The 27,228-nt window shown below is 43.9% G+C and overlaps 1 protein-coding gene across 3 annotated transcripts in view; it reads right to left on the bottom strand.

The window, feature by feature from the left end:
• The window catches only part of COMTD1 (catechol-O-methyltransferase domain containing 1), a 120,245-nt gene that overhangs the window by 19,544 nt on the left and 73,473 nt on the right, over positions 1–27,228 (bottom strand). For all 3 annotated transcript variants that reach the window (XM_044297899.1, XM_044297900.1, XM_044297898.1), the window contains 3 exons: positions 16,006–16,105; positions 13,987–14,105; positions 5,435–5,489 (listed from right to left, as the gene is read on the bottom strand). In XM_044297899.1, coding sequence (XP_044153834.1) covers positions 5,435–5,489; positions 13,987–14,105; positions 16,006–16,105 — 274 coding nt within the window. The remainder of the gene's footprint in view (positions 1–5,434; positions 5,490–13,986; positions 14,106–16,005; positions 16,106–27,228) is intronic.

Here is a 27,228-nt window from a genome sequence, read left to right as displayed (position 1 = left end):
TGTTTTCTGTAGCTGGTCTCCCTAAGATCAGCTATTGTCTTGTTTGAATAGTCTCCAAGGCATTGCTCCCAGTTAGCCAGAATCCTACTCCACACTGATGAGGGGCAATATCCTGAAACAACTGTCTGTGGATGGATAACTGGCTTAGGACTTCCCCGTCGCACCCTTAAAGCTTGTAAAAGAGTGGGATCTTGACATAGGGGCCACATAATATGGTCGATTTGGTGATCTCTGAAATGGGGACACCCCTTTGCTTGGTTTTCCTTCCTTTGAGGGATAACTGGCTTTCACTGTGTTGAAGACCCATAACTGGGGCATCACAGTTATTTTGCATATTACTGTTTCCCAGGGAGCTTTGCACTTTGGATTGCTGTGTTGAGACTCCTAAATGAGGCTCCACAGTGTTTTCTGTAGCTGGTCTCCCTAAGATCAGCTATTGTTTTGTTTGAACCTTCCATTTGAGGATGCCCCCACAGATGCTCAATAGGGTTTAGGTCTGGAGACACGCTTGGCAAGTCCAGCACCCTTACCCTCAGTTTCTTTAGCAGGGTAGTGGTCGTCTTGGAGGTGTGTTTGGGGTGGTTATGTTGGAATACTGCCCTGAGGCCCTGTTTCCGAAGGGAGGGGATCATGCTCTGCTTCAGTATGTCACAGCACATGTTGCCATTCATGGTTCCTTCAATGAACTGTAGCCCCCTACAGCCGGCAGTATTCAAGCAGCCACAAAACATGACACTCCCACCACCATACTTGATTGTAGGCAAGACACACTTGTCTTTGTACTACTCACCTGGTTGGTGCCACACATGCTTGACATCAACTGAACCAAATCAGTTTTATCTTGGTCTCATTCGACCACAGAACATGTTTCCAGTAATCCATGTCCTTAGTCTGCTTGTCTTCTGCAAACTGATTGTGGCTTTCTCGTGCATCATCCTTAAAAGAGGCTTCCTTCTGGGATAACAGCCATACAGACCAATTTAATGCACTGAGCGTTGACAAGCAGACCCCCTCAACCCATTAACCTCTGTAGCAACACTGGTAGCACTCACACTTCTATTTTGAAAAAATAGCCTCTAGATATGACGCTGAGGACGTGCAACTTCTTTGGTCATCCATAGCGAGGCCTGTTCTGAGTGGAACCTGTCTTGTTAAACGGCTGTATAGTTTTAGTCACAGTGCTGCAGCTCAGTTTCAGGGTGTTTACAATCTTATTAGGCCATCTTTATGTAGAGCAACCATTAATTTTTTTCATATCCTCAGAGAATTCTTTGCCATGAGCTGCCATGTTGAACTTCCAGTGACCAGTATGAGAGAGTGTCAGAGTGATGACACCAAATTTAACACACCTGCTCCCCAGTCACACCTGAGACCTTGCAACAATAATGAGTCACATGACACCGGGGAGGAAAAATGGCCAATTCGGCACAATTTGGCAATTTTTACATATGGGTGTACTCACTTTTGTTGCCAGCAGTTTAGACATTAATGGCTGTGTGTTGTTATTTTGAGGGCTGACCAGTTATACAAGCTGTACACTGACTACTTTACATTGTACAAAAGTGTCATATCTTCAGTTTTGTCCCATGAAAATATATAATAGAATATTAACAAAAATGTGAGGGGTGTACTTACTTCTGTAAGAATTGAGCTATAATGAGTGTTTATAATGTCAGAAAGCAGAGATAAGGAGCCCCTCAGTTCCCCAAATGACACAAAACAGAGAAAATTCAAGGACTTTACACACAAAGGCTATGTCTTAATTAGACAAAATGTCCAGTCCGGCCGGGAGCTCCTCCTACTAGTAAGTGACAGATCATTAAGCAATGCGCCGCACAGACCTGTACCAGTAGGAGGAGCTCCTGGCCGGTCACAGACAGCGCAGCAGCCAGCAGGTAAGTATGATGCTTCTACTATTGCTAAGTAACCATGGCAACCAGGACTGCAGTAGTGTCCTGGTTGCCATGGTTACTGATCGGAGCCCCAGCGATTAAACTGGGACTCCGATCGGAACTCCACTGCCACCAATGATCAGGGGGGGGGGGGGGGGAGAGGCCGCACACTGGCCACCAATGCTATTAATACAATAGAGGGAGGGAGGGGGGCGCACACTGTGCCACCAATGTTATTAATACTATAGAGGGAGGGGGGGCTGGGCGCACACTGTGACACCAACGTATTAATACAATAGAGGGAGGAAGGGGGGGCGCACACTGTGCCACAATGTTATATTAATACAATAGAGGGAGGGAAGGGGGGCCGGGGGGGGGGGGGGGGCGCACACTGGCCACCAATGTTATTAATACAATAGAACCCAGTGCGGCACCTGAGGGGTTAATTGTGCTGATCATGGCCCCCTGTAAGAGATCAGGGGCTGCCAGGCAGCAGGGGGCAGTCATGTACACAGTTTGTAGTATATTCTAACTAGAAGCGTCCCCATCACCATGGGAACGCCTGTGTTAGAATATACTGTCGGATATGAGTTTTCACAATGTAACTCAAATCCGATGGTATATTCTAACATAGAGGCGTTCCCACGGTGATGGGGACGCTTCAAGTTAAAATATACCATCGGATTGGAGAAAACTCTGATCCGATGGTATAAAAGGGACTCCTGACTTTACATTGAAAGTCAATGGGGACGGATCCGTTTGCAATTGCACCATATTGTGTCAACGTCAAACGGATCCGTCCCCATTGACTTGCATTGTAATTCAGGACTGATCCGTTTGGCTCCGCATGGCCAGGCGGACACCAAAACGACTTTTTTTTCATGTCCGTGGATCCTCCAAAAATCAAGGAAGACCCACGGACGAAAAAACGGTCACGGATCACGAACCAACGGAACCCCGTTTTGCGGAAAGTGAAAAAATACTGTCGTGTGCATGAGGCCTTATGCAGGGGAGTCCTCTCCTGCATAAGGGAAACGTGACTAATCCGTTTTGCAGCCCATAGACTTCTATTATGACGGAATGAAAAACGGAATGCATCTAAAGCCATTCCGTTCTGCATTCCATTATAGAATTGCGTTGTGGTCAGTGGTAATGGAATCCACAACGCAATTCACCTTTTACCAGTAAACGAAGCGTGAGTGAATTTTATAACCTGAAATTCGCTCATCTCTAATATTGATGTTTGGAGATAATCAGATCCTTTGTCCAATTTAGGCTAGGGCTACACCTGTCGCGTCCAGGATCACTGAGCAGCGGTGATCCCATAGAAATGAATCGGATCGCCGCTGCAGTTGCACAATATCATGTGTGTCATGTCGCCATCTAGCCAAGCCTTGAAAGAATGAAATTCAAATGTGTCATGAGTCTTGTGAAGGGGTACTTTACAGTTTCAGCAAGATTTTTCTTTCTATAATAAAAAGTTAGGCCTTATGCACAAGACTGTGTGCCGGCTTTGCCCGTGCTGAGGACGGCAGTTTGCACGAGCACCGACCATGTGGCCGCAGTCTTAAGATCCATTTACTTGAATGGAGTCTGCGATCCACATCCGATGGTCTACACTACAAAAAAGTAGTGCAAACACAACTTTTTTGTGGTGCGGAGGCATGGACAGAAAACCCAGGGAAGCACTACTGATCTGTGCCTCCATTCTGCAACGTATCTCCTGAATTGCAGACCCATTCAAGTAAATCCATTATATGGTGTAGCGCTTCCACTATACGGTGTGCACACGGCCGGTGCCCATGTATTGCGGACCTTATACAGTTTTCCATTACATGTTCTGTATGGATTTATGCAAGCATCCTTCAGATGAATGAGAGATTTCTGCCACAAATCTGCTGCATATGAATACACCCAAACAAGCTGAGCACCTGTGTGTCCATCAGATAACAGGACAGATTTCTTGCCTTGACACGCGGCAGATTTTGTGGCAGAAAATTCTAGTTCCATTCAGCAATGGGGCTAGCAGAAATCCTTGTGCTCGCTGCCCCATTCAAATGAATGGAATTGATTTTCAGTTGCAGAATTTTCTGCCACAAAATCTGCCGTGTGTGAAGGCATCCTTATATTCCATGGAGGTAAGAAATGATGGTTCCTATTATATGATTGTAAGCCGAAATTTTGAACAACATAAGGAATTTATGCACAAAGTATATTTGAAAATTGTGTAACATTTCAGGAGAAGGAAAATGGATTACCATTTTAATGTGGTAGTCTGAGTTATATACAACTTGAGCTGAGTTATATACAACTTGAGTAAAATAACAAATGAATGGATACGCTCCCATATTATCCCTTGCATATTCCTGCACTGAGCTCCAGTCCTCATGTGCATGGAAAATCACTGCTGCAGCCAGGAAGATATCAGACAACAGCTGTGGAAGGACCAGAGCTCAGCACTGAAGAAACAGGTGAGAAACCGCGTGAATGTCCATTCATTTGTTATTTTAGGCCAGAGTTTTCTTTTTTTTTATATAGTTTGGACAACCTTTGAGGCCTCATGTACATGACCATATGTATTTTGCGGTCCGCAGAAAACAGATCCACAAAAAATACGGATGAAATGAACAGCTGGCCCCTAATAGAACAGTACTATCCTTGTCTGTAATGAGGACAATAATAGGACATGTTCTATTTTTTTGTGGAACGGAAATATGGAAACGGAATGCACACAGAGTAAGGCCTCATGCACACGGCCGTGCCTTTATTGGGGTCCGCGAACCGCGAATCCGCAAAAAACGGAAGCCGCCCGTGTTGCCCTTCGCAAATTGCAGAACGGAACAGGCGCCGGCAACATAAATGCCTATTCTCGTCCGCAAAGCGCGGACAAGAGTAGGACATGTTATATTTTTTGATGGCCCGCGGAACAGAGCCACGAAATGAATGGATCCGCATCTGAGCCGCCAAAACAATGAGGCCCAACTTCGTTTTTTTTTGCGGACCCATTGAAATGAATAGTTCCGTATACGGTCCGCAAAAAAAAACAAAAAACTAACGGACACGGAAAGAAAATACGTTCGTGTGCATGAGGTTTAAGGTTGTGGCTGTGAAAACTGCAGGGGCATCATATTAACTGATTAGAACTGATTTGTTCAGTGTGCATTGTTAATGGCTGTGCGAATGCAGGTTACTACATCACCATTAAAGGGGTTTTCCGAGTGTTTAATACTAATGACCTGGGTAGCGGAATCCATAACGGAATTCTTAGACATCCCGAACCTTGTACGCCGAACTTGAAAACAGAAGTTCGCTCAGCACTAGACCTGACCTGAGGATAGGTCATCAGTATCTGATCAGTGGAGTCCACCACTTCTCGTAGCTCTTACTTACGATTTACGACTGAAAACAGATGTAAAAGAGGAGTAAAAACGACTCCAGTCAGGGGATGGGGTCGTTTTTACTCCTGGCGCATGGATTGCCAAAGATGCGCCTAATTTAATACAGTAAAGAAGGAGCAAGTCACCTGTGACTGATTTAATTACCCAGTGTTTGTTCTTCAGACTTTACTTCCACCTGAATCTTATTGTCTACGGCAGCCTGCAAACAAAGGTAAGATAAAAAGAAAGATACATCGTTATTTGTCGCTAAGGGTTTAGGCACACATCATGCAAATGCTTCTAATTCTCTGCAGTGGAATTTTGTGAAGAAAATCTGCATCGGTGGGGGTAGTTTACTAACAGCGCTTCAGTCTTTCGCATAAAAACACTTTTTTTCACCCACGGACTGCTAGAGCTGAACCTAATTTGTGACGAGGCCTGCACTTTGTCATAAATTAGGAGCTTCCACTGGAAGCGCAGGGGCTAACAATGATCGGCGCAAAAAGCCGGTCTTTGAAAATGACCCCTACTATGTGTGGCCACACTCTAAGGAGACGTTCACACAACGGCTTTTACAGTGGAATTTTGGTGTGGACAGCAGCGCTGAAATTCCGCCAAAAACCTGCCGGTGGCTGCATCCTTTCTGCTTAGCATACATCTCTATAAAAGCCTATGCATGTTTTTTTCATGGAGAAAAAAATTCTGCGTGATACAGTACCAGCAAAGTGTATGAGATTAGACAAATCTCATGTACACTTCGCTTATTTTTCTGTACAGAAATTGACCTACTTTGTGGATTTTCAAATCTGCAGCAAGTCAATTGTTTTATGCGTTTTTTTTGTGGCGTTTACCCTTTGCAATGTGGCTTTTGGTGCAGAAATGCACAGAAAACCGCATGGAAATCTGTGCAGGTTTTCTGTTAGTAAACGTACACCCGTGTGCATGTAGCCGTAGGGGAACTACACATGATTCGCATTTGTATGCAATAAATCTACATTAAATCTGCAACAAAAATGCACATAAATTTGCACTATTTTTCTGCCTGTGTTAACAATTCCATTGTAGACTATACAGGGAGTGCAGAATTATTAGGCAAATGAGTAGTTTGACCACATCATCCTATTTATGCATGTTGTCTTACTCCAAGCTGTATAGGCTCGAAAGCCTACTACCAATTAAGCATATTAGGTGATGTGCATCTCTGTAAAGAGAAGGGGTGTGGTCTAATGACATCAACACCCTATATCAGGTGTGCATAATTATTAGGCAACTTCCTTTCCTTTGGCAAAATGGGTCAAAAGAAGGACTTGACAGGCTCAGAAAAGTCAAAAATAGTGAGATATCCTGCAGAGGGATGCAGCACTCTTAAAATTGCAAAGCTTCTGAAGCGTGATCATCGAACAATTAAGAGTTTCATTCAAAATAGTCAACAGGGTCGCAAGAAGCGTGTGGAAAAACCAAGGCGCAAAATAACTGCCCATGAACTGAGAAAAGTCAAGCGTGCAGCTGCCAAGATGCCACTTGCCACCAGTTTGGCCATATTTCAGAGCTGCAACATCACTGGAGTGCCCAAAAGCACAAGGTGTGCAATACTCAGAGACATGGCCAAGGTAAGAAAGGCTGAAAGACGACCACCACTGAACAAGACACACAAGCTGAAACGTCAAGACTGGGCCAAGAAATATCTGAAGACTGATTTTTCTAAGGTTTTATGGACTGATGAAATGAGAGAGTCTTGATGGGCCAGATGGATGGGCCCGTGGCTGGATTGGTAAAGGGCAGAGAGCTCCAGTCCGACTCAGACGCCAGCAAGGTGGAGGTGGAGTACTGGTTTGGGCTGGTATCAAAGATGAGCTTGTGGGGCCTTTTCGGGTTGAGGATGGAGTCAAGCTCAACTCCCAGTCCTACTGCCAGTTTCTGGAAGACACCTTCTTCAAGCAGTGGTACAGGAAGAAGTCTGCATCCTTCAAGAAAAACATGATTTTCATGCAGGATAATGCTCCATCACACGCGTCCAAGTACTCCACAGCGTGGCTGGCAAGAAAGGGTATAAAAGAAGAAAAACTAATGACATGGCCTCCTTGTTCACCTGATCTGAACCCCATTGAGAACCTGTGGTCCATCATCAAATGTGAGATTTACAAGGAGGGAAAACAGTACACCTCTCTGAACAGTGTCTGGGAGGCTATGGTTGCTGCTGCACGCAATGTTGATGGTGAACAGATCAAAACACTGACAGAATCTATGGATGGCAGGCTTTTGAGTGTCCTTGCAAAGAAAGGTGGCTATATTGGTCACTGATTTGTTTTTGTTTTGTTTTTGAATGTCAGAAATGTATATTTGTGAATGTTGAAATGTTATATTGGTTTCACTGGTAAAAATAAATAATTGAAATGGGTATATATTTGTTTTTTTGTTAAGTTGCCTAATAATTATGCACAGTAAAAGTCACCTGCACACACAGATATCCCCCTAAAATAGCTAAAACTAAAAAACTAAAAACTACTTCCAAAAATATACAGCTTTGATATTAATGAGTTTTTTGGGTTCATTGAGAACATGGTTGTTGTTCAATAATAAAATTAATCCTCAAAAATACAACTTGCCTAATAATTCTGCACTCCCTGTATAAGGTGCAGAATCGCACAAACAATTGAAATGCTGCAGATTTTAAAATCCAAACAGCAGGTTAATTACCGTGTGTTAAAAATACGTAGTATGTACATGAGATTTGGCAAATCTCACTCACTTTGATGGTACTGTATTACACTGTGGTTTTTCTGCACAAAAAAAACTGCACGGGGAAAAACACATGTAAACCATATTGTGTGCAGTTATGCTAATGGTGCTGTTAGGGTACAGCTAAAGGGTGATTTTGGGCACAACATGTGTCACGCACCCATGTCATGCCCAAGTATCGCAGTGCGGCAGGGATGCCACTGGAATGAGTGGGGTCACAGCGCGACTTGCATGTTTGCAGCAGGCATGACACGTGAAATGACATAAAGCCTAGAAGTGCTGGATTTCTTGCAACTTAAATGTAACGGTCGCTGCAAACGTGAGTTGCGCTGTGACCCTATTCATCCCTATGGCAGTCCCGCTACACTGCGATCTTTAGTTACGCAACAGATGTTGTGGCCAAAATGGCTATGTATCCAAAGCCTTAGGTCACCTACAAATGAGTGCGGGTGAACGCACATAAGATCCGTGCAGATTTATGTGCGTTTCTGCAGCATATCCACACCAAAATCCGCAATTTCTGATTTTGGTGCAGAATAGATGTGGTATTGCCACAGATCTCACCCTTCTATTGAAAGGTAATTATTTCACAGCCAGCGAGAAAAAAGCCCCCCTGAGAAAAGCTGGTGTCTCCTCCTGCCTGTACCGATGCTATCCATTATCATACAGGGCACAAAACCAAAATGGGGGGCACAGAGGGACAACACAGCATCCGATCTGAAAAAAATTCCAGCAAATAACTACTAATAATGCCCTACAGTGCCAGGTACTTATACTGTATTTGTAATGTCAGGACCAGGTAAAGGTCCTCTTTAAAACACAATTTTTCTCAGCAATGCGGACACATATGAACATGGGACCAATACAGATGCCTTCAGCAGCTAAGCGCACATGTAGCAGGTCAGCCAGTTTTATATGTATACATTTGCTGACAGATGCCCTTTAAATGTAATATGTAGGTAAGGCTGAGTTCACATCACCGCTTAGCTTTCCGTTCTTCTGATCCGTCAGAAGAACAGGGGAAAAAAATAAAATAAAATACGGAGCTGTTATTTGGAGCATTAGTTATGATCCGTTTCCATCAGTTCATGTCAGTTCCATCAGAGATCAGTTATTTTTACATGGAGAAAGAGTTCTGCATGTAGTACTTTTTCTCCCGTCAAAAATAACTGATGCAAACGGATCATAACTGATGCTCAAAAACAGACAGATTAGCGACAGGGGAGTGCGGCAGGCTGTTCCGGCGGGTAAACAGCCTGTCTGATCTGTCCTGCCTCTAGTTCACGTGTGCTTCCGGACTGCCGCTCTATCCCCATTGACTATCATGGGGGCGGGGGCGGAGTTCCGGCGGCAGCACACGGCGAGAGGCAGGTCCCCATGCCTGTTTCACCCTGGGTCCACACCTGAGCGTTGCGCAAACGCGCGTTTTACGCGCGTTTTTGTCGCGCGTTCTTATGCGCGTTTTTTGTAATAGTAAACGCGCGTTTGACGCGCGTTTGTGTCATTGACTGCAGTGTCCTATGGCCACAAACGCGCGTCAAAACGCCCCAAAGAAGCTCAAGTACTTGTTTGAGCGTCGGGCGTTTTACAGCGCGTTCGTACGCGCTGTAAAACGCCCAGGTGTGAACCATTCCCATAGGGAAGCATTGGATTTCATGTCTTGAGCGTTTTACAGCGCGTTTGAACGCGCTGTAAAACGCTCAGGTGTGAACCCAGGGTCAGGCTACTTTGACACCGGCGTTTTTGCTGGATCCGACAGGGCTCAGCAAAAAACGCTTCCGTTACTAATAATATAACCATCTGCATCCGCTATGAACGGATCCTGTTGCATTAATTTTAACATAGCCAAGACGGATCCATCATGAACTGTCAGAGAAAACTGATCCGTCCCCAATGACTTGCATTATGGGTCTTGATGGCTCAGTAGGGCGTTTTACATTGCGATCGTACGCGCTGTAAAACGCGAAAATGTGAACCAGTCCCATAGGGAAGCATTGGTTTGCATCGGTTATGCGTTTTACAGCGCGTTCGAACGCGCTGTAAAACACACAAGTGTGAACTTAGGGTCAAGGTGTGCAGTGAGCACTTAAACCTCAAAGATGTTTCCTAGAATTAGGAAACACTTGGCAGTGAAAATGAAAAATTGCAATTTTCTTTCAAGAAAAACATTTTTCACTTTCCCAAAGGGTAACAGAACAAAATGCGCCCACATTTTGTTCCCCATTTACCCCCGAATATGGCAACACCTCATATGTGCTCAAAAAAATGATGTAACGGTGCACAGCAGGCTTCAGTGTGGAAGGAGCATCATATAGCTTTTGGAGAGCGGATTTAGCTGGAATGGTAATTGGGAGCTACGTCGCATATGAAGACCCTGTGGCCCTATAGTGGAAACCCCCAAACAGTGACCCTATTTTGGAAAGTGCACCCCACATTTTCTCCCCATTCAGGAAACACCCCATATGTGCTTGCAGCCTGCTGTATGGGTACACAGCAGGCAAACAGCAAAATATGGATTTTGCTGGCCTGAATTGGCAGACATGGATTTTAGGTGCCGTGTCGCTTTAAAAAAATTCCTGAGGTCCCCAGAAAAAAAATTAAAAAAAATATAATAATACAAGAAGTGACCCCATTTTGGAAAGTGACCCCCCGTACGAACATTTTAAGGGGTGGAAAGGGCACTTTTGACCTAACAGGTGTTTCACAGAAATGAATATGTAGTAGTTGGTGAAAAGTGGATATGTAAGCTATGTGGATTAAATCAGAGATATAAGGTGGTAAAACTACAGGGTACATAGAGGATTAAATTCGCCATGGATGTGTGGTAGATTTTAAAACAATCCTACATGCACAGGCCAGGTTTCGCAGTGGTAAATGGTGTCTTTCCTTTTCCCCCTTTTGGAACACACCTTGCATCTTTTTTGGGTCCTTCCCTTCCTTGCTGTCTGGGGGACTTGACCTGGAAAATTTTGCCCTGGTATAGTAAAGACACCATGACTTCCTGAAGTACTGGGACCTACCCTGGCCTGGCTTTGAAAATTAGGGCCTTGATAACCACCTCTTAGAACTGAAGGGAAGTTCCTGTGTGGCCTGCAGATTGAAATAGCACATACACATTGTACATTGCCATCTGTACAATGTGTACGACCAGCTTTTTGTACCACACTTTTGTTTTTTGTGTGGCAATGTAGGGCTTCAGAACTTTATCTGAAAGATCAACCCCACCCATGTGCCTATTGTAGCCCAGGATACAAACTGGTTTGGGGGTAGTGGTTGTGGTACCTCATACAGGAGCAGGGAAGCTGGTATTGGTGTAAATGGTAGTCAGTAAAACGACCCCCCTCTTGTTCTTGTACTTAACCGCCAGCATGTTCTAATGGAGGAGAGCCCTGCTTTCACCCATTCCCAGTGGTTGGCCTACCAGGGATCTAGGGAGGCCTCTCTTTTTGCGCACTGTGCCGCAAGCCGCAGTACCTCTGGTAGTTAGGGACATGAATAGGGGTATGCTAGTATAATAGTTATCTACACAGAGGTGGTAACCCTCATCCAGCAGTGGGTGCAGTAAGTCCTACACTATCTGCCCACTAACTCCTAGGACGGGGAAGGGGGCGCATTCTGGGGGTTCTATCCAGGAATCTTTCCCTTTGTAAATGAGGAACATGTGGGTGTACCCGCAACTACTCTCACAAAGTTTGTAAATCTTTGCATCACTGAGGAAGGAACATACGTGTTCCAAAACACGTCTAGTGGCGGTTTCATGCGGGCAGTGTGGATGGTGATTTATCGCTGATACGCAAGGAGAATTATCAGCTGAAATCGGTGTTCCGGAGATGTCAGAGCGCATGCGCCGGTAGAAGCATAGCGGAGGACAGCACAGCTGAGAACTACACCGAGAGTCTGGAAGGAAGATCAGCCTGAAAACCATATAAGGTCGTGAGTAACATAGACCATAGTTACATTTGAGTGTGGATCAGAATAAGTGTACTTCAAACACAACTTATATATTTGGATCATTTTGCGATATGCAAGCATGGGTTTGATGAACATTATATCAGCACGCACATGCGTATTAATTGCAACCTAGTGCATTGATCCAAATAGACACGCGAATATAGTGTCATAAATTATACGGACATATCTCAACCTATTCATATCAAGTAATAGAATCAAGGGAAACAAAATCACATACCACCTAACCACATGCCTAAAACTAAGTAACAGTATATGAAAACCGCATTTATTCCATTTTTTAAAACGATATATGCATAAGCTCCGCATTCAATTGGGACCAAGTTTATCAACCTAATATCAGGACTTTTATTACATAGAATTGTATTTGGGGATTGTTATTTTAATGTTTTTTATATATATGTATGCAGCATCAATGAAGTAAAAGCACCTGCAAATTACTGTGAGCCAGCCATATTTATTATTTATTTATTACAACTGGGGGTGGTCAGTGGGCCGGGCTCCAGAAGAGTTTGTGAGCATTCTCGAATTTGGTATTGTTTTAAATCTTTATGCCATACCTTGCCCGTTTGCAAGGCAGGTACTGGCGGAATCTAACCCTCCCTTTGAAAAGTAATAGGGACTCATTTACACAGACATTTTTATCATGTGTCTGGAATGAAAAGTCTACCAGCCCCTGACTAGAGTAGTTTTCACTCCTCTTTTAAGCTTGTTTCCAGGCATTAATAGTTGGAAATTTGCCGGGTCACAAGTGGTGAGGACGGTATATAAAACGTCTGTGCAAAGAACTTTAAAAAGTTGGAAAAAAATGGATTTTGCCACTTTTTTTAATGCCCAAACTGCCTTAGCAAAGTTAATAAATGACTCCCATTGCTTTTTTGTTTTTGCCATTTTTCACGCCTTTTAATATCATAAGTATAACCTGTACGGTGCCTTCACATGTGGCAGATTTTGTTGCAGAAATCTCTGACTGAAAATCAGTTCCATTCACTAAAATGTGATTCTTTTGGTGGCAGGCACATGGATTTCTGCTAGTTTCACTCAAATGAATGGTATTTCTTTTCAGTCACAGAAATGTCTGCAACACAATCTACTGCATGTAAAGGCACCTGTAAAATGATAACTACAACCTGATATACAGTATGATATAGATTCATTACACACAGAGTGATCTATATCACATCTTTATTTCTTTTAATGTTGATGATTATCACTACAGCTAATGAAAACCAAGAAGTTAGTTTCCCAGAAAATTTGATTATATAATGCCAATTAAATGTATAGATTTTTTTATACAGAAATGTTCGCCTACTGAAAAGTATATATAGTATATGCACTCAATACCAGTGAATGGAGGCGATCACATGTGTCACTGCTTAGGTGTTATGGAATACCAGGTAGCTTTGATAGCAGCCTTCAATTCGTCTGCTTTGTTGGCTGGTGTCTCTCATCCTCCCCTTAACGGAACTGAACCGACCCTAGGCTAAATGTGTGATATTTGCACAATTTTATTTACAATTAGTCATTGACTATAGTTACCACAGCCTGCATTTGCCTATTCATAGTGCTGAAAACATCACTTTTATGCCACCATTTATGATTTCAAACAATGTAGCAGAGGACACACTGTTTAGCTACAATGTTGCAATTTACACTGTGCAGACAGTATCTGCTTGTTCAGGAGGCAGCAGTGTGCACCTCTGCAGCACCCCTCCCATTATACAGGTACAGTAACTTCAAACGCTATATCTCATTCGTCACTACAGTGTGCCTCTGCTATATTAAAACAATCAAGCTCTGGCCCCTGGCATGTTTTGCCAGCACTCTGGCGTCTTTAGGGGATTGGGCAGAATGCCCATAATGATCAACATTAAAATAAATAATCGCTAGAAATAGATCACTCTGTGTGTAATGAATCTATATTACTTTCACTTTCTAAATTGCTTAAATAAATGAACTTTTCAATGAGATTCTAATTTATTGAGATGTACCTGTAATTAATGCCATACCTCTCTCCAAAATTCCCTTGCATGACTTATATCTTCTGTCTCTCGCACATGTGCAATTAGCTTTCCATCAGATGGCAACACCAAGGCAAGGACCAAGGGGTTATAGCCATAGCTGCACCCTGTAGTAAACAAGAAGCATCATTTTCTAGCGGATAGGCAATGCAATATATTGTAATCATATGTACTTCAAAATCCTGAGGCTAAAGTGAACTATAAAACACAGTTATGGGGCACCATTATACAAAATGGCACGGTGTTCGTGGAATAGAATATAGTGCACATGGTGTCTGGCCAGCAATCTTTGTAAGTTCTTCTTTGGGTAAGATCACACACAGAAAACTACACCATGATGTGGTTTTAATGCAAATATGTATGATTTTCAGATGCTTATGTTCTACTATTTACATGCTTTTTTTGTGCTGCCATAGACATGTATTTTAAAACTGCACCTATGTGTGAAAAAAAAAAAATCACATGGCAGTGTAATGTTCCACCACATCACTGCTGCACTTCCACAAAAAATGCTGGTTATTAGTAATCTTACCCTACACTACCTTCACATGTGGGACTCAAAACTACCCCAGTTAGATAAATGGAATTGCTTTTCATTTGCGGAAATTTCTGGAACAAAGTCTGCCCCTTTTGAGGCACCCTTGTGGGTGACTCTGATCATTTTGGTTTGTGGCTTGATGCAGACTATTTTATCTATTTATTTATTTCCCTCCCCGCTTTCCAAGAGACTTTTTTTTTTACTTTTCTGTTCCCATACGTGGATAAGGGCTTGTTTTTTCACTATTATTCTGCAGGTCAGTACGATTACAGTGATGCCAAACTTACTGACTGCAGGCAGGGCTTAACAGGCAGTTTGCTATTGTAGGCCTGGGAGCCAGCTGCTTGATCTGCTCACTCTGACCTGAGCACTCAAACTCCTGCTCAATACAGTTACACTAGTCATTTAATTGCGAGCCTCTACTGTCGGAAATGCCGCAACCACCAAGATCCTCCAAAACCAGATAGGATTTTGTTGGGGTTTTCCTGTGGAACTCCTGATCCTGTACAATAGCATGGAACACATCTGCCGTACTCCTTAATCAGACTCTAAGAAGCTACTTGCCTGGGACATCCTGTCTGATGTACATTGGTGTCCTAAGGGGGCTACTAACAAACATGATAAGATATATTGTCTGATAGCAAACCTGAATTGGCTTATCAGTTGGTAGCTCACAGAGTTCTTTAAGGTAATACTCTGTATGTTGCCTGTTTTTACCCCCTTCATAATATTGCAACCACATGGACAGGACTATGGACTGGACAGCTCAGTTTTTCTATGGCTACGTGCCTTTGTTTTCTCTTCTATTTCTAGGTTTTTCCCTTTATTTCTGGCAAATGGTCACAATGTGTGCTATATCTCTGAAACTGGTGTATGTTCGCCCTTCTACTGGGGAGAGGACCAGAATGATGTACAATTTTGCATTACGGGACTGAAAAAACACTTTCTGAATGTAAGGGGTTAAACTCTCAATTTTGATTTGTCTCTGTTTTATTATCTGTAAAACAAAATTCTTTAATAAAAAAAACTAATAAAAAATAAATAAAACTGTATTGGCATTCAGGTTTGCTGAGGTTATTTTGGTGCAGATACAGTTTTTACTGGTGAAACATTTGCACAATCTGAATACACCTTTGCATGATTTATGAATAATGCTCTAGTGATACATTTACCTCTGGTGCATCTTCAGTATGGAAATGCAGTTGATGTGAGAGAAGCAAACCACATCCACAAAATACCCAAATGCAAAACACACGTAATGGCGTATTTCAGTTTTAACAGATATAGTTGGCCACAGACAGTTTCTCATCCTCTGAGAGTAAGCAATGCAGGTTCTTATTGAATTACAGTAAGGAAAGATCTTGAAAGCTGGTAGGAATTGATGAAGAAAGCGTTTTTAGTAAATAGTATAACTAAACTGAAATACTCCTTTAAGTGAATGTGCTGAAGTATTTCACAAGAATTCTCACCCATTTCCAAAATGTTCTTAGAATTAATAAGCTTAGCCAGATTTGCCAACAGTTGGACAGCATCACTGCTAACATCCTGAGAAGTGGTCCGTAAAAGATACTGGAAACAAACATAATTACATATTATGTATGATCAATATACTTTTGTACAAAAGTGCTTAGTTAAAAAGGTTGATAATGAGAAAACAGTATACAATACCATGTCATAATTGTTTGCAATAATAACAAGTTTATTCATGTTTTTTTTCACCCATTGGGTGACAACTAAACTATCACTATTATTATTTATTTTAAGAGAATCTGTCAGCGCTAGTTTGGGAGGTGTTTTAGATCTGACAGATTCCCTTTAAAGCACCATTAATTCCAGGGAACTTTACATATGAAAAGGGTTTAATAAAAAAAAAAAACTGTACAATAAGCATGAACTAACTAGGCTACTTTCACACTAGCGTTCCGTTTGAACGGATCCGTACAGCCCTAATGCATTCTGAGTGGATGCGGATCCGCTCAGAATGCCTCAGTCTGGCACAGTTTGTCCTCCGCTCAGCAGGTGGACACCCGAACGATGCGTTCGGGTGTTCGCCTGGCCGTGCGGAGGCAAACGGATCCATCCAGACTTACAATGTAAGTCAACGGGGACGGATCCATTTGAAGTTGACACAATATGGCTCAATTTCAAACGGATCCGTCCCCCATTGACTTTCAATGTAAAGTCTGGACGGATCCGTCTGAGCAACTTTCACACTAGAATTTTTTCTAAACTATAATGCAGACGGATCCGTTCTGAACGGATCCCATCGTCTGCATTATAGGAGCGGATCCGTCTGTGCAGACACCAGACGGATCCACTCTGAACGCAAGTGTGAAAGTAGCCTAAGTGACAGACTGATAGAAGGGGAAAGAGGACCCTGTCCACAATGACTTACAATCAACAGGGGAAACTTTTGACTGCAATTTTACAGCAATTTGCACACCATTTTCTGTAGCCATGGTTTCAAGCTGGACCTATCTAATGTGTATTAGGCCCCTTGCAGACGAGCATGTCCGGATTAGGTCAGTATGCGTCCCGGGTACATTGCGGCAAACCTGCACGAGTAGGTACGCAATTGCAGTTAGTTTTGACTGCGATTGCGTTCCGTTGTTCAGTTTTTATCGCGCGGGTGCAATGCGTTTTGCACGCGCGTGATAAAAAACTGAATGTGGTACCCAGACCTAAACTTCTTCACTGAAGTTCAGGTTTGGGTTCTTCGTTGTGTAGATGTAATTATTTTCCCTTATAACATGGTTATAAGGGAAAAAAATAGCATTCTAACCGCCTCTGGACCACCTAACGCAGGATCGCGTTCCGGAGGCGGCAGCTCTGCGCACAGTCACGCATATATGCGTCATCTCGTGAGACGCTAGATGACGCGCTTAGCCGGCCCGCGCATGCGCATGGCGGGTCGGCAAAAGTTAGAGGGGTGTCACGTCACCAGCCTGCCAGCCAATGATCGTTGCTGGCAGGCTGGTGATTTTTAAAATCTCCATTCAGAATGCCAGTTAACACATCGTATTTGTAAATATGATGTGTTAAATGACTTCCCTGCTCCTCTGCTGGTCCTTTTCGTCGGTTGGTCTCAGCAGAGGAGCAGGCATCACAGTGAGTAGCACCAAACACTACACTTAGCCCCAGATCACCCCCTATCACCCCAATTAACCCCTTGATCACCCCTTCTTGCCCCTGTCAATCAATAGTGAAAGTGAAAAAAGTGATCAGTGTAAACTGTCACTTTTTTTTTCCACTGGTATTGAATTTGACTGTTAGTTATTTTTTTACGGATAGTTTAAGCCCCTTGGTTATGTAGTTTAGCGATCGTTTAGCGCCCAGCCCACCACACCGCAGTCACTTATTCGCTGATTAGCGTATCGCTAATCAGTTTTTGTACATTTATAGTATCTGTAAGTGATCAAAACTGATCACAGTCAGATCTAAAATAGTATTAGTGTCACCTTAGTTCGCCCTCCACCCAAAATGCAGTGTTTGCCCGATCAGGCCTGATCGGTCGCCCACACGTGCGTTCACCCACGTCCTCCCCGCTGCATTGACCCAAAAAACTTTACAAGCGCTGCGGCGATAAAAAAAATCAGTTTTGATATTTATTATCAACCGCAGCGGCCTCCGGTACTTCGCTAGCCTCCCATTTGTAAGACAGGCTTGCTTTTTTTCTTGGGAAGTCTCAGGGAATACCCCTAAATTTAGTAGCTCAAATGTCAAACAGGGGGTATTCTTCTGAAGAGGCCTACAGGCTTCTGACCCAGTCGGATGAGGAATGGGAACCCTCATCTGACGAATCTAGCGGGTTAGAATATGAACCTGTAGAAAGCAGTGGCAGTCTGACACAAAGTTCGGACGAGGAGGTTGAGGTCCCTAATACCACCAGGCGTACCCGGCCCCATGTTGCTAGACCACAGGTTGCGCAGGATCCGCTTCAAGGGCAGCAGAGTGGGGCTGGCGCTGTCGGATTACGTGGTGAGGCATACACCAGCAGTGCAGCCCTCCCTGGACCTAGTACCAGCACTGCCGTACAACACTGCCGTGAAGTGGCGAGCACCAGAAGGGCAGTTGAAGCTGGTACAGTGGCACGTGCATTAGTTACCCCGTCGCAGCCACCGCACAGACAGGCCCGTAGACCCCCTAGAATCCCTGAGGTGCTGGCAAATCCTGATTGGCAGTCCCCAACTTCAGCCGCACCATTAGTTCGCCCTTTCACCTCCCAGTCTGGAGTTCGGGTTGAGACAGCTCAGATCGGTTCGGCCCTGGGATTTTTTGAGCTGTTCTTGACTGCGGAGCTCTTGGACTTAGTTGTGGCAGAAACAAACTGGTATGCCACTCAATTTATATCCGCCAACCCGGGAAGCTTTTAAGTCCCAGCCTTTCCGGTGGAAACCAGTCCAATTTTCCAAATTAAAAAAATTTCTGGGCCTTCTCCTCAACATGGGTCTAACCAAAAAGCATGAATTGCGGTCATATTGGTCCACGAACCCAATTCATAACATGCCCATGTTCTCTGCTGCCATGTCCAGGGCACGATTTGAGGCCATCCTGCGTTTCCTGCACTTTAGCGACAACACCACCTCCCGTCCCAGAGGCCACCCAGCTTTTGACCGCCTCCACAAAATTCGGCCCCTCATAGACCACTTCAACCAGAAATTTGCAGATTTGTATACCCCTGAGCAAAACATCTGCTTAGACGAGTCCCTAATACATTTTACCGGGCGCCTTGGCTTCAAACAATACATCCCAAGCAAGCGCGCCCGGTATGGGGTCAAATTGTATAGGCTCTGTGAAAGGGCCACAGGCTATACCCACAAATTTAGGATCTATGAGGGAAAAGATCAGACCCTGAAGCCGGTCGGTTGCCCTGACTACTTGGGGAGCAGTGGGAAGACAGTCTGGGACTTGGTGTCACCCTTATTTGGCAAGGGGTACCATCTTTATGTGGACAATTTCTACACAAGTGTGGCCCTCTTCAGGTATTTGCTTCTAGAACAGATTTGCTGCTGTGGCAGTTCGTGCGGGCTTCCCCCAACGGCTCGTTACCACCCGTCTTGCAAGGGGGGGAGAGGGCTGCCTGTGTAACGAAGAACTGCTCGCGGTGAAATGGAGAGACAAGCGTGACGTTTACATGCTCTCCTCCATTCACGCAGACACGACAATCCAAATTAGTTATTTAACCAATCATTAGTAACAGGAGTCGTCCCGGAAGATTGGAAATTGGCAAATGTCGTGCCCATTCACAAGAAAGGTAGTAAGGAGGAATCGAGCAACTATAGACCAGTGAGTCTGACATCAATAGTAGGTAAATTAATGGAAACCCTATTAAAGGATAGGATTGTGGAACATCTAAAATCCCATGGATTGCAAGATGAAAAACAGCATGGGTTTACTTCAGGGAGATCATGTCAAACTAATCTTATAGATTTTTTTGACTGGGTGACTAAAATAATAGACGGTGGAGGTGCAGTAGACATCGCATATCTAGATTTTAGTAAGGCTTTTGACACTGTCCCACATAGAAAACTTATCAATAAACTGCAGTCATTGAGCATGGACTCCCATATTGTTGAGTGGATTAGGCAGTGGCTGAGTGACAGACAACAGAGGGTTGTAGTCAATGGAGAACATTCAAAACAAGGTCATGTTACCAGTGGGATTCCACAGGGATCTGTACTGGGACCAATTTTGTTTAATATCTTCATAAGTGATATTGCAAAAGGCCTCGATGGTAAGGTTTGTCTTTTTGCTGATGACACAAAGATATGTAACAGGGTTGATGTTCCAGGAGGGAAACGCCAAATGGAAAAGGATTTAGGAAAACTAGAAGAATGGTCAGAACTCTGGCAACTGAAATTTAATGTGGATAAGTGCAAGATAATGCACCTGGGGCGTAAAAACCCAAGGGCAGAATATAGAATATTTGACACAGTCCTGACCTCAGTATCTGAGGAAAGGGATTTAGGAGTAATTATTTCAGAAGACTTAAAGGTGGGAAGACAATGTAATAAAGCAGCACGAAATGCCAGCAGAATGCTTGGATGTATAGGGAGAGGTATAAGCAGTAGAAAGAGTGAAGTGCTTATGCCGCTGTACAGAACACTGGTGAGACCTCACTTGGAGTATTGTGCGCAGTACTGGAGGCCATATCTCCAGAAGGATATAGATACTCTAGAGAGAGTTCAGAGAAGAGCTACTAAACTGGTCCATGGATTGCAGGATAAAACTTACCAGGAAAGGTTAAAAGACCTTAATATGTATAGCTTGGAAGAAAGAAGAGACCGAGGGGATATGATAGAAACTTTTAAATACATAAAGGGAATCAACTCGGTAAAGGAGGAGAGCATATTTAAAAGAAGAAAAACTACCACAAGAGGACACAGTTTTAAATTAGAGGGGCAAAGGTTTAAAAGTAATATAAGGAAGTATTACTTTACTGAGAGAGTAGTGGATGCATGGAATAGCCTTCCTGCAGAAGTGGTAGCGGCAAATACAGTGAAGGAGTTTAAGCATGCATGGGATAGGCATAAGGCTATCCTTCATATAAGATAGGGCCAGGGACTATTCATAGGATTCAGATATATTGGGCAGACTAGATGGGCCAAATGGTTCTTATCTGCCGACACATTCTATGTTTCTATGTTTCTATGTTTCAAATTGAGCGAGCAACCAGTGTCATTGAAAAGCCCCTCTGTGTCCACGACTATAATTTGCTCATGGGAGGGGTGGACTTCAATGACCAGATGTTGTCTCGTATTTAGTTTCCCGATGCACCAGACGCTGGTATAAGAAGGTGTGTGTATATTTAATTCAATTGGCTGCATATAATAGTTTTGTTCTCTACAGTAAGGCTGGGAGAACAGGATCCTTCCTCAAATTTCAGGAAGAGATAATCGAGAACCTCCTGTTATCCAGGAGGTTCTGTGGCCCCATCCACCAGTGTAGTTAGCCATCTACACGAGCAACATTTCCCCAGTGTCGTTCCTGGTACCTCAAGCCCAACCGTCAGCCAGAAAAAGATGTTGTGTCTGTAGCAGGAATAAGGCGTGACACCCGCTATTTCTGTCCTGACTGCCCTGACCACCCTGCCCTATGCTTTGGAGAGTGTTTCCGGAAGTACCACACACAGGTACACTTAGCATAGGGATTGCATCTCAGAGGACAGGCACACAGGGCTATTAGGGCCCATTCACACACAGCTGCTGCAAACCTCTCCTTTCACCTGGGACAAAGTGCATAACGCACTTCGCCACATCTTTGGGCGATTTGCGCTTTGCACATTGTCCCATGGGGAAGGAGAGGTTTGTCCTATAAAGGAAAAAAAAAAAAAAAAACGCCAGTAAGCAAAAAAGTTAACGTTCAGTTTCAAAAGTTAAATAAAGTTTATATGTTCTGTTCTAAAGTTATTATAAAGTTAATAAAATGTATTGCGTTGCGGCCTGGTTTTTTATTTTTTGTTTAGTTTTTTTTACCTTCCAGGTGGACCAACCGATCGACTAGCTGCAGCACTGATGTGCATTCTGACAGAAGCATTGCGCTGCTGTCAGATTACACACAAGTCGGTGTATGCGGCGCTGCAAGACGAGATTTCTCCTCTGCAGTAAAAGATACGTTTGCCGAGGCATATGAGCTGAGGAGGAGGCGGTGTTCATATGCTTTGGCAAACACTTTGTATATATATAAAAAAAATAAAAAATCCCGGCAATGATTTATTCATCCACATCGATTGATGTGAATGGAGAAATCGTGTTTGCTAGGGCATACGAGCTAAGTGGGTATGGATGTTGGGTGGAGCTCTTATGTCCTGGCAGATGCCTTTCCCCTCCTTTTTTGGGGGGGCAGAGATTTGTTCATCCACATTGATCGATGCGAATGAAGAAATCTGTGCCGTTCATTTTTTCTTTCAGCCCAGAGGCTGAATGGAAAAAAAATATCTCATTACCCGTATGCTCAATATAAGGAGAATAGCAGAAACTCCTAATGCTGGCTATACATGTAATGATTGCGGAGACCCTCAAATGCCAGGGCAGTACAAACACCCCACAAATAACACCATTTTGGAAAGAAGACACCCTAAGGTATTCGCTGAGGGGCATATTGAGTCCATGAAAGATTGAAATTTTGGTCTCAAGTTAGCGGAAAGGGAGATTTTGTGAGAAAAAAAAAATAAAAATTAATTTCCGCTAACTTGTGCCAATTTTTTTTTTTCTATGAACTCGACATGCCCCTCATTGAATACCTTGGGGTGTCTTCTTTCCAAAATGGGGGTCACATGTAGGGTATATATACTGCCCTGGCTTTTTAGGGGCCCTAAAGCGTGAGAAGAAGTCTGGGATCCAAATGTCTAAAAATGCCCTCCTAAAAGGAATTTTGGCCCCTTTGCGCCCCTAGGCTGCAAAAAAGTGTCACACATGTGGTATCGCCGTACTCAGGAGAAGTTGGGGAATGTGTTTTGGGGTGTCATTTTACATATACCCATGCTAGGGGAGAGAAATATCTTGGTCAAATGCCAACTTTGTATAAAAAAAAAATGGGAAAAGTTGACTTTTGCTGAGATATTTATCTCACCCAGCATGGGTATATGTAAAATGACACCCCAAAACAGTCCCCAACTTCTCCTGAGTATGGCGATACCACATGTGTGACACTTTTTTGCAGCCTAGGGGCGCAAAGGGGCCCACATTCCAAAGAGCACCTTTCGGATTTCACAGGCCATTTTTTTTACAGATTTTGATTTCAAACTACTTTGCATGCATTTGGGCCCCTAAAATGCCAGGGCAGTATAACTACCCCACAAGTGACCCCATTTTGGAAAGAAGACTCCCCAAGGTATTTCATGATGGGCATAGTGAGTTCATGGAAGTTTTTATTTTTTGTCACAAGTTAGTAGAATATGAGAGTTTGTAAGGAAAAAAAAAAAAAATCATAATTTTCCGCTAACTTGTGACAAAAAAATAAAAAGTTCTATGAACTCACTATGCCCATCAGCGAATACCTTAGGGTGTCTACTTTCCGAAATGGGGTCATTTGTGGGGTTTTACTACTGTCTGGGCATTGTAGAACCTCAGGAAACATGACAGGTGCTCAGAAAGTCAGAGCTGCTTCAAAAAGTGGAAATTCACATTTTTGTACCATACTTTGTAAATGCTATAACTTTTACCCAAACCAATTTTTTTTTTTACCCAAAGATTTTTTTTTTATCAAAGACATGTAGAACAATAAATTTATCAAAAAATGTATATATGGATGTCGTTTTTTTTGCTAAATTTTACAACTGAAAGTGAAAAATTTCATTTTTTTGCAAAAAAATCTTTGAATTTCGATTAATAACAAAAAATGTAAAAATGTCAGCAGCAATGAAATACCACCAAATGAAAGCTCTATTAGTGAGAAGAATATTGCTCGGTGGTAAGTTGCATGACCGAGCAATAAACGGTGAAAGTAGTGTAGTGCAGAAGTGTAAAAAGTGGCCTGGTCATTAAGGGGGTTTCAGCTGGGAGGCTGAGGTGGTTAATACAGAATGCTTAGTACAAGGTCAAAGGACCTGTGGTGACGTGACGTCACTGAGCTCATCACATGGTCCATCACCGCGGTGATGGATCATGTGATGTGACGTCACCATAGGTCCTTAAGGCCTCTTTCACACTTGCGTTGTCCGGATCCGGCGTGTACTCCACTTGTGGGAATTACACGCCGGATCTGGAAAAACGCAAGTGAACTGAAAGCATTTGAAGACGGATGCGTCTTCAAAATGCTTTCAGTGTTACTATGGCAGCCAGGACGCTATTAAAGTCCTGGTTGCCATAGTAGTAGTGGGGAGCGGGGGAGTTAACTCACCTTATCCTCTTGATCGCGTAGTTCCCAGTCCCTTCTTTATTAGCTGTGGGCTAAAGGACCTGTGGTGATGTCAGATCACATGCTCCATCACCATGGTGATGGACCATGTGATTGGAGCATGTGATCTGACGTCACCACAGGTCATCAATCCCAAGCCCGAACTTCTGTGAAGTTCGGGTTTGGGTACCAAACATGCGCGATTTTTCTCACGCGAGTGCAAAACGCATTACAATGTTTTGCACTTGCGCGGAAAAATCGCGCATTTTCCCGCAACGCACCCGCCTCTTATCCGGGCAAAAATACTGACGCCCGTGTGAAAGAGGCCTAAGTGTCACCTTAGTTCACCCTCCACCCAAAACGCAGTGTTTGCCCGATCAGGCCTGATCGGTCGCCCACACGTACGTTCACCCACGCCCGCCCCGCCGCAGTGACAACATTTTTTATTTTTTTTTATCACTGCACAATCACTTTACAAGCACTGCGGCGATAAAAAAAAAAATCCGTTTTGATATTTTTATCAATCGCAGCGGCTTCCGGTACTTCGCTAGCCTCCCATTTGTAAGACAGGCTTGCTTTTTTTCTTGGGTAGTCTCAGGGAATACCCCCTAAATTTAGTTGACCAAATGGCAAGTAAGGGGTATTCTTCTGAAGAGGCCTACAGGCTTCTGACCCAGTCAGATGAGGAATGGGAACCCTCATCTGACGAATCCAGCGGGTCAGAATACGAACCTGTAGAAAGCAGTGGCAGTCTGACCCAAAGTTCGGATGAGGAGGTTGAGGTCCCTGATACCACCAGGCGTACCTGGCCCCGTGTTGCTAGACCACAGGTTGCGCAGGATCCGCTTCAAGGGCAGCAGAGTGGGTCTGGCGCTGTCGGATTACGTGGTGATGCATACACCAGCAGTGCAATCCATCTTGGACCTAGTACCAGCACTGCCGTACAACATGGTGAAGTGGCGAGCACCAGAAGGGCAGTTGAAGCTGGTACGGTGGCACGTGCATTAGTTCCCCCGTCGCAGCCACCGCACAGACAGGCCCGTAGAGCCCCTGAGGTGCTGGCAAACCCTGATTGGCAGCCCCCAACTTCAGTCGCACCAGTAGTTCCGCCTTTCACTGCCCAGTCTGGAGTTCGGGTTGAGACAGCTCAGATCGGATCGGCACAGTTTTTTTTTTAGCTGTTCTTGACTGCGGAGCTGTTGGACTTAGTCATGGCAGAAACAAATCGAAATGCCACTCAATTTATAGCCGCCAACCCGGGAAGCTATTATGCCCAGTCTTTCCGGTGGAAACTCGTCCAAGTTTCCGAAATTAAAACTTTTCTGGGCCTTCTCCTCAACATGGGCCTAACAAAAAAGCATGAGTTGGTCCACAAACAATTCATCACATGCACATGTTCTCTGCTGCCATGTCCAGGACACGATTTGAGACCATCCTGCGTTTCCTGCACTTCAGTGACAACAGCACCTCTCGTCCCAGAGGCCACCCAGCTTTTGACCGGCTCCACAAAATTCGGCCCCTCATAGACCACTGTGACACCAAATTTGCAGATTTGTATACCTCTGAGCAAAACATCTGCATAGACGAGTCCCTTATACATTTTACCGGACGCCTTGGCTTCAAACAATACATCCCAAGCAAGCGCGCCCGGTATGGGGTCAAATTGTATAAGCTCTGTGAAAGGGCCACAGGCTATACCCACAAATTTCGAGTCTATGAGGGTAAAGATCAGACCCTGGAGCCGGTCAGTTGCGCTGACTACCTGGGGAGCAGTGGGAAGACAGTATGGGACTTGGGGTCACCCTTATTTGGCAAGGGGTACCATCTTTATGTGGACAATTTTTACACAAGTGTGCCCCTCTTCAGGCATTTGTTTTAAGAACAGATTGGCTGCTGTGGCACCGCGCGACCTAGTCGCCAGGGCTTCCCCCAACGGCTCGTTACCACCCGTCTTGCAAGGGGGGAGAGGGCTGCCTTGTGTAATGAAGAACTGCTCGCGGTGAAATGGAGAGACAAGCGTGACGTTTACATGCTCTCCTCCATTCACGCAGACACAACAATCCAAAGTGAACGAGCAACCTGGAGTCATTGAAAAGCCCCTCTTGGTCCACGACTATAATTTGCTCATGGGAGGGGTGGACTTCAATGACCAGATGTTGGCTCCCTATTTACTTTACCGCAGAACCAGACGCTGGTATAAGAAGGTGTCTGTATATTTGATTCAATTGGCTCTGTATAATAGTTTTGTTCTCTACAGTAAGGCTGGGAGAACAAGATCCTTCCTCAAATTTCAGAAAGAGATCGAGAACCTGCACACAGGTACACTTAGCATAGGGATTGCATCTAACAGGACAGGCACACAGGGCTCTTAGGGCCATTTCACTCACAGCTGCTGCAAACCTTTCCTTTCACCTGGGACAAAGTGCATAATGTACTTCGCCACATCTCTGGGCGATTTGCGCTTTGCACATTGTCCCATGGGGAAGGAGAGGTTTGTCCTAAAAAGGTAAAAAAAGAAGCAAAACAAAAAAAATAAAAAAATCGCCGGTAAGCAAAAAAGTTAATGTTCTGATCCAAAAGTTCATAAAAGTTAGTGTTCTGTTCAAATGTTATTATAAAGTTCATGTTAATAAATTTTTTGCTTTGCGGCCTGGTTTTTTCTTTTTTGTTTTGTTTTTTTTACCTTCCAGGTGGACCAACCGATGAACCAGCTGCAGCACTGATGTGCATTCCGACAGTAGCATTGCGCTGCTGTCAGATTACACAAAAGTCGGTGTATGCGGCGCTGCAAGACGAGATTTCTCCTCTGCAGTAAAAAAGATATGTTTGCCAAGGCTTATGAGCTGAGGAGCAAT

The sequence above is a fragment of the Bufo gargarizans genome, chromosome 6 (genome assembly GCF_014858855.1).
Source record: "Bufo gargarizans isolate SCDJY-AF-19 chromosome 6, ASM1485885v1, whole genome shotgun sequence".
NCBI classification, from domain to species: domain Eukaryota; kingdom Metazoa; phylum Chordata; class Amphibia; order Anura; family Bufonidae; genus Bufo; species Bufo gargarizans.
Note: the sequence above shows the minus strand (reverse complement) of the source record. Positions and strands in the feature narration are given on the sequence as shown.